General features: G+C 36.7%; 1 protein-coding gene across 3 annotated transcripts in view; it reads right to left on the bottom strand.

Annotated features, from left to right (window-relative positions):
• The window catches only part of LOC140152459 (uncharacterized), a 92,958-nt gene that overhangs the window by 14,801 nt on the left and 60,092 nt on the right, over positions 1–18,065 (bottom strand). For all 3 annotated transcript variants that reach the window (XM_072174776.1, XM_072174777.1, XM_072174778.1), the window contains one exon: positions 2,144–2,375. In XM_072174776.1, coding sequence (XP_072030877.1) covers positions 2,144–2,375 — 232 coding nt within the window. The remainder of the gene's footprint in view (positions 1–2,143; positions 2,376–18,065) is intronic.

Raw genomic sequence — 18,065 nt, 5'->3', positions numbered from 1 at the left:
ACGTCACACCGATGCGCATCATTTAGTGAACATTGTTACTGTGCATTGCAAGTCGGCATGACGTCAAATGACGACATCTCAGGTCTAACCGCAATGAATTATGGGATTTACTGAAAAGGTCGATCATGAAGTGGTCAGATCAGATGCAACGGAATAGAAATTCCATTTAAAATCCATACTACCTGTGGAAGATTTGGGAAATTATATTTTCCACAGGGGGAATATGAATTTCAAATGGAATGAACACATTGGGAAGCTGTATTTGAATTTCATAAACCCTCTGAGAAAGATTCAAGCTGAATCTTCCATAAGGTGAGTTTCCAATGGAGCTGCCTAGAGTAAAGAAATTGAAGCCATTCAAAAAGTGCCTGCAGAGCAATCCTGGGTCGGCATATTTTATCGTATAGTGATTTTCAGTGTGTTTCTTAGAGATGTGGAAATCCTGAAATTGGTGTGATATGAGTACACCCTTCTTGAACTCCACAATCATTCCTGAATTGAGAGAGCTCTATTGTACAACAGTGACAATAACTGAAATTTGATAAAGTGATCCATCTCATGCATAATTTAGGCATTACAATTACAGACAGACATGAAAAATGATTATTATATACAACAAACACTGAAAACCATAAATAGACATGTTTTTCACCATTTCCTGTGAATTTGGTTCAGAAATAGGCGGAAAAAACACTCGAAAAAAAGTCAACCAAAAACACTGCAATCCGCTAAACTGCTGAAATTTTTCATGCCTGCAAAAGTTAACCAAACACACTGCAATCCGCTATCCTGCTGCTATTTTTGATGCCTGCAATTAACAACTTTGGTAAAGAATCCTAAACACGCCAGTGACACACAAACACTGAACCTAGATCTTCAACCTTAAAGCCTAAACAACCTGTTATAATAAGTTAATCCGGTTATAATTAATTGCACTTGATAATGGAGCTATTAGGGCATTTTGTGCACATTATGATAGAGATTGGCAGCTTGTTGAGTAATTAGCCAGGAAACCCTAAACGGAAACACCCGACCTATGGCTGTTCACCCTCATGCTTCCAAATCACTAAAGGGTGCCTACAAATGTTACGCTATGCATATATGGTAACATCACTGTGTAATTTAAGCTTCCTTTTCTTAATTAGCACTTCAAGTACTACGTAGCTAGCAGTGAAGGATCAAATTTGAAACTCTTGCCCACAACAAGGTGAGGTACTCTGATGGCAAAAAGTACCCAATAATTGCCCAAAATGGGTGTCCCAACCAAAGGGGCAGGTGACCAACTTGCTCCCTATGACTAAAATAGCAGGACAAAGTTAAACATTATATGCATTATTCCATTAGACTCATTAAAGACCACCTGATGGATCAAATTAGTGCAAACATTGCACATTTCAACAATGTAATTTTGGGAGTGGTTCAAAATGATCACTTCACAATCCCTTCTCCCTTGCGTCTGGTATGCCCTACCATCTAATCTATGGTACATAGTACTACATCACAAAGCAGGGCAATCAAGTACGGCTATTTTGAGTATTTCATACTGTCCAAAAAGAGCCCAATTGTACAAAGAAGGTAACCACAGGCAACTCTAGCAATGGGGTGGCTAATTTGTGATTTGTCTAAGTGGTTTTATGCAAATGAGAGCTGAGGTTTGTAATCTAATTGTATAAAGGGATTGCTGGCAGATGAAGATAAGAAACAGTATGATTTCCTGCCAGTAATTTATAATAAGGAAAATCAAGTAGGAAAATTGCTTGCTATGCAAAGTATATTTAGATTAATACTTTCCAATTATTAACAGGTATTTTCTGTCCAATAAAATTTGAATTTCCTAGCGTGACTTGAGACGATCATGCATGATACACATATTATTCCTCAGGCAACTGAATATCATGAGTTGAGTCCCTACAGTACCATCAGCCTACATTTACAAGTGAGGTACATAAGCATAAATGCTCACTTTCATCTCCTATCCTTGTATAGTTCAAAAGAGCAGTTGGGAGAGTGATCACTTTCACTCCCTTAAAGACCAAACCGGACAAAAAGACAAGTCTTGATATTTTGAGAAAATATCTCAAAACTTGGAACTTTTTATGTTGAAGCTTATGGCCATCACACAAACCTCTTCAGTACTACTTACTCTGTGTCTCTATCCTTGACTGAGGCAGATGATACAGCCGCTAACATTGGATATCTGGATAGCCTTGGTGGGCCTGGTAGTGCTGCTTGTGTGAGGGAATCAGAACTTTTACTTAACATCTTCCTATCAGTTCCTGTTGCTGCTGTGTTGGTGAATAGTAATGCACCTGCTGCCGTTTCTATGTCATTGAGTGTGGTGGCAGACACTGACTTCATAGCCTTGTGGTCTAAACCTATTAAAATGAACAAGAAATGAACAGAAATGGTTAAATCTATACATAGTTTACAACATTCTTTAAAGCACAAACAATTTTGCTAGACTTTCTATACAAATTGACATTAAGTGGAATAAAGCATTGCCCCATTATTGAAATAAGGTGTGTACATTTAAAGCACATACACCAGATGGACCTTTTCCCCAACATACTTTCTACTATACATTTCTGCAAACGAGTTTGAACATGGCATGCCAAGTCCACCATTTGAATGGGGATAAGAGAATATCACCAGGGCAAGAAACCATTAGAATTAGACTTTGTGGGGTATAGGGACAAGGATCTAAAAATTATGTAAATTAAAGAATGAATACTTTGTAACCTTCTGCTTGTATAACTTACAAGTGAATATTGATAATCATGCAGTAAATGATGTTATTCTATGACAAATTAAATGCTACAAGGTCTCATTCTTTGCGGATAATCGTCACATATAATCTAGTTGTCTGCTTATTACATAATTTAGCAGGATTTCACACATCGGAATGCTTCAACTGTAATAATTTCATAACCAATAGGAAGTTGTAGGCACAAATCAATATCCAAATCCTTTCCTCATTTTATCACTGTCAGAATGACTTCCCATACATCACTGCCCCTGCAGGTGTACAATGATGGTGCGATTCTCAGGTGGTTTTTTACCCCCGGCCTGGGTACACCAAAATGATGACAAGTGGTCGACAGGGCTGCATGCCAAATATTTTCAGCTTGAATCATGGGTCAAATAATTGAAGTCACCAAATATTTCGCTTAACCATTGGTTTCTATGGGACAGTAAACAGAAAACTACCAGGAGTTGCAGGAGCCAATGACAAATAATCACCCTTTTTTTTTACACCCATAGGTTTCTATGGGATATAAAAATGGTTGATATCACGGGTTTGGCAACCTGGTGATTAACACTCACAAATTAGGTATGCTGCAAATTTAATATGAAGGTGCTGTTGGCCCTCCAGTGTTTCCTTCTTGTCTCTTTTTCATATTTCCTACATGGCTATTGATAGAAAATGTTATCTATATCTTACATTGTCTGTCTACACCACATATGTTATACAAGTCAAGTTCATGAGTAGGATTTACTCTTTCCCTAGAGAAGTCCTCTTCAGAGGGCTCTGAATAGGTACTCTGAAATGAACTTCTCTAGGGGAAAATTTTATTTATAACATTCACCCTAAGCCAGGCTAATCCCAATAGTGCTCAGAGGCTACTAAATTCAAGGGATGCCATCCGGATATGACGGGACGGGGATATGGAAAGAGGTCCGATTTTAGATGCAGGAGGAAAACCGGAGCACCCGAAGAAAAACCTGTGTGGAAGAGCATGGATCGGCAACCAAACTCACATGTGGCACAGCAGGGAATTGAACCCCGGTCACAGTGGTGAGAAGCGAGTGAGAAGACCACTACACTAACCCGCCCTCCCAAAATCCTACTCATGTTTACCGACCTAGAGTACCAAGTAACTTCAAGTCAATTCAATAGCTAGCTGTGCTGTATGACATTATGATAGCACCACTATTACTCCTTGTCTTCATTGTCTGTGACTGAATTTATCTTGTCCACTGTGATTGAATTAATCTATCAGAAACAGCAGTGAATCACCTAATTAATTTATTGAGATGTTTTTTTTGGGTTTTTTTTATATTTCTGAGAAATTACTGCCCTGGGCAGCTATTGACTCATACACGCCATATCTGATATGACATTTGTCCAAATTTACTCTGGCGATTGATAGAGAAACAAAATATTTTCTCCAGATACAACAAATCCCAAATAAATCAAGTATAATTAGGATGTGATTGTTTTGTAAAAAGGCCTATATAACCTATAAAAATAGTTGTATAACTGAACTCATAAAAGTACATCCTTGGCAAGTGGCAATATTTTCTATTTTGATTCATTTTAGTCAATTGTGCCAGTACCGCAAGTTACGCACAAACTACAAAGTAAGCATCAAAATCAACTACGTAAAGCTAGCCTACAAATCAACTGTTATGCAAAGTCAAGAAAGCTATCGAGTTGACATGTTTATGAGTAATCCTGAGTACATACAAGTGTATTCTCTCATAGACTCTAATACATAGGGTCTATGATTCTCTACATCAGCAAATCTCCCCTCACAAGTCAAGCATGGACATATTTGCATAGCACTTGTAGACAATTTCACACTACAGCAGACCATACCATGACTGGGTCCAGCAAGTCTGTCAAATGTGCCAAATATATATACCCTATAACCAGAGCATCCAGCACTTCTAACCCATGAAAGATATTACATGCAGTCATCACAGTGGATGCCTACATCAATATCGTAGCTAGCTTCATAGTGTGGATACACTATGGTCATTACTTCATCATGTATGTATCACACAGTTTCTAATAGCCTTATTAACCTTTTACGTCTTGTCTCGGACCATCAACGCAAAGGAAGATGATGACCATATATCACACCCTTAACTGACCATATCTGGCTTCAATTATATAGTAATGGTATGACAGGTTAAAAGGAAGGCTCTCATGGTGACATGGTTTTTGCTAAGAGAAGAAGATAACGGTATTTTTGATTTGGACATGTGTACTAGATGCAACTGTCGCATTACCAGGCACTTTACACATGGGTTATATCTCCTCAGATTTCTTCACTTTTGCGTAGTTCTCACAAAAACATTAACAGTGGGCATTTGGGACATTATCAGCCGGTCAACAATGGTTTGACGTCCTTATCACCATCTCTTGATGAACAACATACATCCTTGGTATATGTGTTTACTAATAGGTACGTAAACAAGGAAATCATTGGAACAAAGACCAGTATATAACAGCTGTGCACATTGGCTAGGTCAGCGACATACTTGGCAATCAAGCACATATCATGTCAAAGATTTGACGCATATAAGATGATTTGTATTGTGCCACAGTTCTACTGACTCATGTGGAGAAAGTGATCAAATTACATGCATAATGCTGCAAGTTACAATTACTTGTTTGAATGTCTATCCCATTTAATTCAGAAATGTTTGTTTTTGTGCCAACTAAATTGCAGATCTGTAGGAAACAGAAGAGTATGATTTATAAAGCGAAATATTGTGCTTGCTGTGCGCCTTGTCTCAAGTCGAGAGTAACACCATGTTTGGCTGTTTCAAATCGCACATTCTAAGCCAATCCAGCGGGCATATGAATACATGCATAGAGGGTGATTTTGTCTGCATGTTGGCAACACAACTGTGTAAACACACTAATACCACTCTAACCAGCTCTCAACTTGAGATGAAACAGAATAGGCTTTTATAGGCATCCATACCACAGATTGATGTTTTCAACATGCTTGCCGTCTGACAAGCATACAGGTTAATAATTGCCTGACAGCGACTCATTGAAATACTCAATCTGTAATTGCACAGCTTCTCATCAAATCACATGTTATATTCTTAGCAAACAGATCAAATCCAGCCAACAACTTGTTTCATCTTTTACCTTCATAGAACAACTCAACTGATATACAATTCACAAATTTCACCCTTCCCAATAATTCCATTCATAAAATTCTTGTGTACAACTCTTGCAGCATGCACTAGCTAAATTTTCATCAACAACGGACATGGATGGGTCAGTTGAATGCAGGGCAAAGTGGGAGTGCTGGTCAAGATGTGGTTTATTGTGATCACAAGATTCAAGCCTTGTCATTGTTTTATCAGTTTCATGCTTAGAGATATTGCCCCTACAGGTCTACAATCCCAAGAATGTGCAAAGTCAGTCATCATGGGATAATTATAAATTAATAGATAGTACTTTCAGCAATCATATTCAAGTTCCATTAAAACTTCTTCCGTGATCTAATTCTACACAACACATGATCCATGGCAATTATTTTAAAACGTTTTTTTTCACAATTCTTATAAATCTTGCTCTAAATTCACATCAGGAACCTGAATTTAGTTGAATCCAATTCTGTCGGTCAACTTTCAAATAAATAGAAAAAATTCAAGTTTTGAGGTCTGCTTAATGTTCCATGAACAACTTTAGAAGCCTAAATATGACTCAAATATATAAATGCCGGTTAACTTTAACATTTGAATTCCTGAAAATCTATAAATACATTTTATGACTTGACAGGCTAATATTCCTGCAGTCAAAATTGAACAATATCCACTTTCTCTACATATCCGAGACATTTCAGTTTAACATATAAAGGTAAATATAGCTCCAAATTATACTGGTTTCAATATCCAACAGCCCAAAATTTAACAAAATCCACTTTCTCTACATATCCGAGACATTTCGGTCTCACATGAAAGAGTAAATATAGCTCCAAGTTGCGCTGGTTTCAATAGCCCAATATAGGAAGTACATTGGGGTTTATATGATCCTGATTGAGTTGATTATAGGGAACATAGAGGAAGTGATTCACTCGATGCCCTAAGCTGGATGATACGGTGACCTGTAGGACTCTTATGCTCTATGACAGTGCAACCTGTAGCAAACTATACAAGAAACTTGACCAAATTATGAGGCACTATGGTCAGTAACCATATCATTAATAGACATGAGCCAACTACTCCCTAGAACTGTTTAGGTAATTGACAAGAGCCAATCATGTGAACCATGAAATTAACAAGCACAAACCAACTCTCATAAATCTCACAGAATGTATCCAATGGGGAGTCATCTCACTTCACTTTTCACACATGCAGACATCTAGCTGTACAGTAGCCACACCAATGACCCTAAATGAACACAATTTCATAATGGCAGATCTGTCAGTTATAGATTTCTTTCAATAGGGATTTCTGGATCGGACGGAGTCCACTGTCTATGGTTCGACTGTGAGGAAATTGAAGTCATATGTGCTACCTATAGGACAATACAAATGTATAGACACATGGGGCAGCTAGTACTTTCTAAATGTCAGCAAGGGGTTTATGGTCTGTATGAAGAAATCATGAAGTAGACAAACACTACTTACAACATATTTCTACTGAACACCTATAATGAGACGAGAATGAAGGCGAGTGAAATAAGTCTGTCATGCATTTGAAGTACAGACTCCACCATGTATCCCACTCTTCCTCAATACACCATCTTTCAATGTTGGAAGGTCTCACAGACCTGTCAACAACATGTCTTTGTGCAACTTTGAATTGGGGGAGCAGGGCACAGATTCACCACAAGACAGCGAATTTGTGCCAATATTTTTCCATGATTGTAGCATCACCACACTATTCCCTTACATTTGTTTTGGGTGTTACAAGAGGGTTGTTTCTGCTGTTTTGCTAATGCAGGGTAACTATTTACTGCCTGTGTATGTATTGGGGAGAAAACAATACACATTTGACTTCCAGTGTACTAGGTAATTTGTCACCTCAGTGTTTCTTCCACTATTAACCACCTCGAAAGGTAGTTAACAGTGATGTTACCATGCATCACCTTCAACCTGATCTGTTTCTGCTGGGACCATCACTGCCTATTACCTCACATCGCCCCACCTAACCTACCAACTCTTGCTCATTAGGAATACATTATTCATTTTGAGTAACTCCTGGGCTCCGCAGCCTTGGATAAGGCTTTAAAATATAACAGGTAATAAGACCATTAACACAGTGCTTCCATGTTGCATTATGTTTGCAACAATACAGCAGGTGCTATATCCCTATCAGACATTGCAACAAACATTTACACGTAAGTGCTGACACACATGCCCTGATTATCATGGAAAACTTAAGTCACCATAGCTATGAGATACGGATCTGTTGGGACCTACTCCATTCAGGACCCTAACTTTGAATTACTAGACCAAAGAAATTAGAAGTGAAGAGCCTGACTTTGTAAGCCCATGCATAGCACTATATGAAATCTACCATATTGGATATTTTACCACTTTGCCTTAGATAAAGATTCTGTTAGGATCAAAAGCGCAGACAACTACAAACTTGGACATCCAAGACCAATCATGTATGTATAACAACAAAATATATATGTGTATAGTCAATCAATAATTGTTTCTCCCAATCAGAGGTCAATCAAGTACAAGGGCCGATTTCAACCACCAGAGTAGTCGCTAAGAAAAAAGTTCTCCTGAAAAGAAAGGTTAACATTATATAAATGCTAGTTTTATATAAGGCCAGCATTTTGTGACATTAGACAATGTACTCACAAAGCAAAAATGGACTATTCCATCTGAAATCCACACTCCTCCTGTGGAAGATTTAGCAAAGTCTTCACAGAGGAAGTAAGGTTTTTAAATAGTATAGACAATTGGGTATTCGTCTATTTGAAATACTCACTCCAGTTGTGTAAGATATAGATAAGGCCATATACGGGGGAGTCCAGGTTTCAAGATAATTAATGAATCTTGTCAATTTCATTTGAAGAAACATACTCTGTGGAAGACTTGTCTGAAATCTTGCACAGATTCACATCCATTATACCTTGCTACTCTGATACATCAGACACATTTCATTTGTGTGTCTGGGACTGTCAATGATTAATAATGCTTCAAGCTAGTATGTCTATTTCCGTCACATTCATACAACTAATCTTATTCACATTAGTAAGGGAACACCCAAAGCAATAGGAATAATGTAGAAATAGAATAGGAAACTAAATTTAGCAGAGCATGCTTCCTTCATGACAGGTTGCACCACAGGCATTATGTGTCTCTCAGTTTGAAAGAATGGACTAGTCCACTTGAAATACATACACCCCTTATGGAAGACATGACCTTAATCTCCCACGCAGGGAATTTCAAATGGGGTTACCTGAATGGGTAATCTACAGTCACTGTGTTGCAGACTAAGATCATGTCTTCCATAGGGGTGAAGGATATCGAATGGAATAGCCCAATAGAATAAGTACTGACAACAGGTAATAAATTTCATGACTGAATGTCTTCTTTTTTTTTTCATTGTCTGATAATATGGACAAATGTGTGCATGTAAAGGCAATCTAGATTCTTAAAATAATCAAAATCTGGATTTCCTGAAATTCGGTTGTTAAAATCACAACTTTCAAAAACCATCGCTTCTGACAACAAGTTACTTGGATCTATTTGGTAAGTTCAAATTCAAAAAAGGATTGATATGCATCAAATGCCAAAACAAACATTTTATACAATTTCATCTTCCATACTGAACATTTGGGCACAAATGTTGCACACACAATGTTTAGATTATGAATACAGAAGAGTAAAAAGTCAGTTAGGAGTGTATAATTTATTTGAGAAGTTGTGTTAAGAAAATCATTGAATCACAATTTGTCAGATGAATACAAGAAGGACATAAGTGCATAGTAATAACACAGCTCTTACTACCTTCTTGCTCACAGCTGATAAATTATGACCATGAAACTGTACACTGTAATATAATCAACTAGATATCATTATTCATCATCACTGATATCACCCAACAGCTTCTAACTACAATTCAAAAGTCATTTCTCCCATCATAAGACATTCATTATCTAGTGACATGTACAAGCTGTAAGATTTGTACATCAACACTCACAGAACACCTTCCACCTGCGTACCTGCCTATTATACCAGGCATGTCCAGTTTGCATGTCCTAAGCTGAGGGACCAGCAAGTCTGTGTTAATTTACACAGGACATGTTTGATTACCTATAAATTACCTCAATAACCTACGCCTATGCCCGCCTGGTCGCATGCTTGGTTGATAGACACACCTCATTATGTCCTAGTTTACAAAGGTTTTGAAGGTTGGGGATTATTAGTGTTATAGAAGCCTTTTAAGGCTTGAAAATATTTAAAAATATTTGGATGCTATACAATTTCCTTTTAATCCTACGGTCAACTTCAATTACTAGGGCAGATTCTGTCAACAAGTTAAATCTACAACATACAAGTTGTATCATTTTACAAGTTCACTGGGAATCCATTTAAAGTAACCAAATTGTTGTATCAAATTCCATAGAAAAAAATGTTTTTTATACACAAGTGTTTTACAGTTTTTACTCAGGCTAAATTAAATTTTTGAGAGAAACCGTATTGAAGGGAGCTAACTTATTTTTCAACCCAGCTAGTGATCAATCATTTGAATGTTCTTGACATAGTTAAATGAACTTTTGTGTCCTTGCCACACCTTTAATAACATATAACATGCACTGTCATTTGGAATAAGGATAAATGCACCGAAGTCTCTGATTGGTTAATTACATTATATAATCCTCTAAGTAACCAATCAAAATAGAGCTTTTAGATCTCTTAGTACTTTCAAGCTTAATCCCCTTCAGCCCTACTGGCTATTCTTACCATATCTCTGATTGGCTCAATACATGATATAGGGCTATATGTAACTAATTAAAATAGTTCTTAGAGGCTGATAATTTGGCCTGTCATGTCCATGCGGTTACTAAGCCTAACATGACAGGATTTCAGAACAAATCATGTCTTTGTAGCTTATCCCACCTGGCTCACACTTAGACTTAACTGTACCTATCAGGATTCAATGTGATAATCTTAAAAGATTTTTTCTTGTAAAATTGCTAATTGGAAATGACTAGGGGTATGCAGGTGATTCAAATGGAAGATGACAATCTTGTGATTTGCTGAACATTTTTACTATTTCCAAATGAAACCCGTAAGTAATCCAAGACCATTTGCAATAGAGGAATCGTATAGATTCATTGGGTGTATTGATTTCAATTCATTTGACCAGAAATACTACATAAATGGGTTTCTTGACAATTGATCAAACACTTGTTTACAATGCAATAAAAACAAAAACAATGGTACCTTACTCAAATTCAAATAATGTCTTAAGTATGCAGGGGAAATACTCCTACTTCCAGATTGATTTGCCTTGCACTCATAAACTTCTGTTTTCAGTGTGTGCTTGTCTAAAGCCCAACAAAATCACTTTGGATCCTGCATGTGATGCAATTCTCAAACATTTGCAATTATTTCATATTGTTCTATTTTGGTTCAAGCTAGAAACTCCTGGAGTAACACTATTTTGAACTCCTTAAAGGAGCCGTTCCAAAAATATGATGTATTTCTGAAAAGTTAAAATTGGGATCATACCATTATCAATTAATCTTTTCAATTCTTTGGTACTTAATTATCATTTTGAAATTTTTATTCTTAGTTCTCTGGGTTAATAGGAAGAACAAATTTTAATCTGTACCCAGAGCAGGCAGCGCATATTAACGTCAAAAAACCTCCCAAATAACCAACAAAACACCAGTGCATCTTGGCCGTATTCGAAAGGGCGACCTTCATATTATTTGCATGTCACTTTAACCAACTTAGCAACAGAGGTACGCTGGAGAAGAGAGGAAGATAGAAATCTATAGGCATTAGGTTCAAATGATGTTCATCACATTCCTAGCAGAAGGTATCAGAACTGCATATTTATAACAAATTGTCTTTTTTTTTTCAAGTACAAGTTCAAACTTAACCTTTAAATTTGAGTAAAGCCATAGTCTATTTCTTTTAAAGGTTAAAAAGACAATGACAGGGAGATCAACCCATCAACCTCATGACAAAATCCAAATGTATGAATCAGTTCAGCATCATCAAGATATAAACAAGCTGTTTCTAACAATAATATGTACATAGATTAGTAGGCACGGCATATCACTAAGCAATACCAGAAATAACAGACTAGATTTTGTTGATGTTAGCGCTGACCGACTGCAAATATTCTTGACCCTGCAGGAACTTGACAAAATTGTCTTCCAGCTTTTAATTAATTCATCACTCAGTTTGAGAAATATTTGTTTCATAACTTTACAAGGCAACACAAATATGCCTGAAGGAGAATGGTTGATCATGACAACAGCAGATTCTAAGAGCCAATATGACAGACAACGCAGTAGTAGAACCATCAGGGTAGAAAGAATCTTCAAATGCTATCATCTATATTACATATAGTCAAAGCAAAGAATCTTCAAATGCTATCATCAATATTTCATATGGTCAAAGCAAAGAATCTTCAAATGCTATATGGTCAAAGCAAAGCATAATGTGCATAACATGTGAAGCAATGAATCCTGCATAATATCTATCTGCTTGGGTTTGCACAACTCTTGTGCGATCATAAAATCTATGAAAATCAGTTTATAATCATAATAATCAATTTCAAGAACAAATCCAATTTAGGACATCTGTCCAAAAATGGACATTGAGATTCAACAGCTGCCTATGAAAAGGTGTGAACACCTGTTGCTGATATGGCCACATATGACAGTCAAGTGGACATTGACAAAAACAATCAGGTCAGCTGATCTACTGGACACCCTTTGCCTTACAGTTTTGTTTGCATTGATTTAATTTGGCAAAGGTTTGATTCTTGCAACATTGCTTAATTCCTACATACTCCGACTCGCATTGACTTAGTTTACCTTCAAACAAGAACAACCAAAACTCCCCACATCAGTTTATATATTGATCATTGAAATATCAGCAGCATATAAGGTCTATAACCAGCCCAATACAAACCTTTTGATACTTTTGGTACTGGAATGAGGTATTCTCCTGTTTTCTCTCCATCAAACGGGATCACATAAGTCCCTTGCTGGAATAATCCCAGGATAAAATTCTTTAAGGTACTGCCGCATTTTGACAGCCATCTACGGCATCCTGACTGACTCTGTCTCTTACAATGCTTACAACTAATGATTTTACAGGTATCCATGGTTATAAGTTACTAAAAGGAATGGTTACAAAAATGATGCATCAAAATTGTTGTATCACTGCATGATGCTGGTAGCCTGCACTCACACAGATATATCCTCAAAAAATGTAATTGCTTCACAAAATATGGCAGCTTTGTGTAAATGTATGGAGTAGTATGTCCACTTGTCTGATATGTTCCTGATACGTAATGGAAAGTATCCAAGCTTGTATCTGCTCAGCTAGTTTATTCACCGTATGATATACACAACACCACAAGAATGTACTTATTTCCTAAATGGTTAGTCCCTGACAGGCTACTTATTCCTTTGGTTTAATGCAGTCCACACACAGCAATGATCCCAAGTGAAGAATGACAGAGCACAAAATCAACAACCATTCTAAAAACGGGCAAACCAATTACCACACAGGAAATACCCTCACCGTGTGACTCACAACATAGCTGACAACCCCTTGGAAATAAATGGAATAATCCTTATGCTATGACGACAACTCCTGATTATGAACAAGTAAATTAATTTCACATACTTCAAGACTGTAATTTTCGAAATGGTTCATATTCAAATACAAATTTTGTTTTTGTTGTTCACACTGGACTTTAAACCAAACAATAGAAGAACACACACTTCCTACTCTCATTATCAAGCTGCATTAAATTGGTCAAATAAAGTTCTTGCAAAAAGTCACTTCATTCAGAATATCTGCTGCTAACTTGTGAATTTGTGTCTCAAGTTTTATGTTGCATCCAAGATATAAATTTGCTATTATCAGCAACTATCAGACAGGGATTGAACAGCTATATGACAGATGATTATTGCAAAGCTACTAAATATAGACAGAATGGTGCTAGTATCTTTGTCCAACTTCTGATCTCTGCAAAGCTACTAAATATAGAAAAAATTGTGCCAGTGTCTTTGTCCAACTTCAGATCTGTCAAATTATTGGGTAGTTCCATTTTTGGATGAAACAGTCAACACTGCATATATCTTAAAAAGACTCAAATTACTTTCTTTTATGTCAATTTTAGTCAATCTAATACAAAACAGTCCTGTGATGATCCGATACCATATCGATTGGGAGGACGAATTGGTGTTGTAGCACTTGCCTCTCACCACTGTAGCCTGCGTTTTACGCCCTCCCCAATGCTATAATAAAGTGTGCATGGTTGTTAATCCATGACCACCCCGACAGGGTTTTCCCTAGATACAGTATTCCTTCTGTATTATCTAAAACCAGACTTCTTCCCATACCGTAAACATTCGCCTAATGGCGCTGTGGGCTCCTTGACATAATTGGAATTTTAGACACAAACTAAAAGTGCCCTCCCATAAAAAATCCCACCAGCAAATAAGGGCGTACCCTTAATTCTTGTTGGGATTTTTAGAGGAGGGAGTTCTCTATTTGTACATGAAATTTACCCCAAGGCAAAGGAGCCCAGGTGCACCATTAGGCGAACGTTTACGGTATTACTGTCCCATCTTATCTGATTCACCTTGCTGTCTCAAGAACCACTGAACCAATACTAGGCATGTTTGTACTCATTTAAATTTTGAATTAAAAAAAAAATTGGAACTTGTCTGAGTTGACAAAAGTTTGGAGGGTTAATTATGTTGCATTTCAAAATAGTACCATGACTTGGTGGTGTTAAGTTGCACTTTATAAATTCATTCATTTTGTTTTTCATTGTATTTCCAAATGCCCACAATGTTTTAAATGTTATACAATTATTGTAAAATTCATTTCAAGTCAATAAGAGTCTATTTTGTACACTGCAAAGTAAGCACATTCATTGATGTGGAACAGTAATACAGCTCACTAATAGAAACCTTCCTTGATTTGAGTGTTATAAATATAACATCTTAAAATAGCGCCAATCTCCTGCTAATTCCATTAAGCTTCTAGTCAATTCAGTGCTGGATGGACATCCTTATTCTTTCAGTCTTCGCAATTAAACGTCTGTTCTAGTATTGCTTTTTCAGCTTCATGCATTTTGAATTTTGGATTTTGTCATGAGGTTGATGGGTTGATCTCCCTGTCATTGTCTTTTTAACCTTTAAAAGAAATAGACTATGGCTTTACTAAAATGTTAAACATTGTGGTATATTTACTCTTTCAATCTTTTCAATTAAACTTATGTTCTAGTATTGACTTCATTCACTCATGCTTTTCAGCTTCATGCATTTGGAAGTCAAATTATAAACACTCTGACATGAGCATAGCCAGAATTCCCTCATTATATAACCCAGCTGTAAATTCTTGTTCATTTTACTGACAAATTGAATCAATGAAACTTTCTGAAGACAGAGGGGGCATTTCTAACAGAATTTACCAAAATGGTTTTGCTGCAGGATTATCGAGGTTGGGCTGACATCACATAAGAGGGACATACACCCAAACACAAACTTTGTGTACTCATGTATGTGCAGTCTGGCCGTATTTTGCAAGGCCAGTGATCTTATGGAAACTCCCAAAACTCTGTTGATGCAAAACTCACTTTTCTGTACACTACAGTGGGAGGATGATCAAATGCCTAACTAAACTGGGTTGCAAAAATGTGACTTTGCCTTAGTTTTAATTTAGTATTAGCTCTAGTTAACACCTACTTTTAGTTGTCAACATTAGTTATCACAAATCTCTCAGAACCACCCACTGAGTCAGGCCAATAGAGAAATGTGACTCAATATCTTGCCATGCCTGTGACTTAATGATTATTTATTTATAAATAGTGTTATTTTGTGCATAACTGCTTGACCTTTTTGAATGGATATCCAGTGCAGTTGCAAATCCACCAAATATTCATATAATATGCAGTCTTTATTTCTTTGTGAACATATAACAGTGTTTTTCAGTAAAATCATGCAGCTTTGTAATATTAGTTCAGTAATAATGATAGCATCTTGTATATGATTCACAAGATACTACATGACTTGATCAAGTCAGGCTTTTAGTCATGAGCTAAGCACTAGAATTATACATATCGGAAATTGTCCAACAGTAATTTGAAGCAAATACATGAATAAAACCCTTGGGTTTCAGCAGATAATCGCTGTCAGTTTAAATGGCAGATAAAAGCTTATAAGTTCTTGTTGCCAGAAGACAAATGAATGTTTTCTTTACCTGGTCACAGTTCCTCTGACCCAGATATGTGTATAAGGAAGGATGGATCACTGTAGTGTGCTGCCATATTAGAATTCTACATAACATGAAGGGGATATGATACACAGAAACCAGCTTCAGAAGCCCATTAACAGTGACACATATACAAAGCCCTTATACAGTGTAGTCTTGTATACAGCATAATGCGAAAACCACAAATCACTAGAATTGACATTTTTAGTTTAGAATATGAAAATGATTTTAAAATGTTGCATGATCCATCCATTCAAAAAATATTTCCTTAAAATGCCCAATATGACATTCTGGAAATTTGGGATTTTAAGCATATAGAAAGGCATTTGAAGTTCTCACATGCAAAGTTCAAATATATAGCAAGACACTAAACCTAAATTACCATATAAAGTAATCAATGGATGGATAATTTTGTTCTGCGTATTTTGTAACCTCATTCCGCACAATGCATATTTCAAAAGTAACACATTTTGGGATATTTCTTCCTTCAGTGCAGTTCCCACCAGCTTTTGCAACAGGCTCATTTCAGCGTGACAGATCAACACTCACTCGCTGTGCTCAAAATTAGTGTGCATAGAGTCGAAATGACTACGTAAATCTTGCCATTTGTGAAATGCTCTCTTTTTCATTTAAATTGGTACAAGTTGGACAAATTAAGTTGCATCATGCCAAGTGAGGAGGTATCAAAATATGCAGAACAAAATTCTCCATCTGTTGACTAATTTATTTGGGTAATTTAGGTTATTGTTAAGATATTGCTTTTGTTTTTAGTGTATGGATACCTTTTGTGTGCAGAATATTTGATAACACATAAATATGGGGAACAGATAAAAATAAAAAGAGATCCTTGTCTCAAAAACTGGGTCAAATATCACATGGGAAGTGGGGGCTTAACAACTTTTTTCTCAACTATAGGAACTCTTCCCTTGCCAAAGGCAAGCTCCTCCTATAATAGCATAAAGCACATGACTGATAAACAAAGAGGCAGCTACATCCCATCTTGCCATCACATGCGGATTTATCTTAGCCCTGGGTAGTATTAAGGAAATGATATGATATCATCTTAGTTCACTATGAGACATCTCTTCTTGTATGAAATCATTCCCGCCAACTGTTGCTACAACACCAATATATCGCCGATGAAATACAGTGGGAAAGAGACATGATAAGATTGGTATTTATAATTGTTATCACTTATCACAATGTCTTCCAGACACCAGTGAGAATTGATTTTATAATTACCAATAGATGCCGGCAGAGATAAACTCTGACGTCTGGCATCAGGGCATAGGTGTAGTGTGATTGGTTGCTGACCTGTACAGTACGGCATATTTGGTGCAATTGGCCAGACCTCAAACATAACATTCCGAGTTAATCTCTGCCAGCGGCACTATAACTGCCTCGTTACTTTCATTTGATCCAATTTTTCCATTCCATTTCAGACCCTCTAGACTGATGCTTGCATACATTGACTGCCATTACACATCAACTTTAACACTGTTGTAACTGTGTGAATTATTGCAAGTTATTATTGGTTATGGAGACATGATACATAATAAGTCTAGGTAAATTGCCTTAGGGGCATGTAGATTTGGAGTTCTTAACCAATAATCAAATAAATTCACTGCTTTTCCAAGAAAAAGTTGGTCAGTGAGTAATGCCTACGAAGACTGTGGTCAAATTCAATTACCCATAATGATGATCCCAATTCATGTTTGATTTCAATATACAGATTCAGATTACCACAGGACTAGAGTAGTAATATGTGTAACAGAAACCTTTTTATGGAAGTGAGGGCAGTAAAACTTTCATCCGCCAAAAGCCTCTCCAAAAACCGAGAAGAGTTAAAAGACAACCTTTCCAATTCCAAAA

Source organism: Amphiura filiformis, chromosome 5, assembly GCF_039555335.1.
Source record: "Amphiura filiformis chromosome 5, Afil_fr2py, whole genome shotgun sequence".
Classification (NCBI taxonomy): Eukaryota; Metazoa; Echinodermata; class Ophiuroidea; order Amphilepidida; family Amphiuridae; genus Amphiura; species Amphiura filiformis.
Note: the sequence above shows the minus strand (reverse complement) of the source record. Positions and strands in the feature narration are given on the sequence as shown.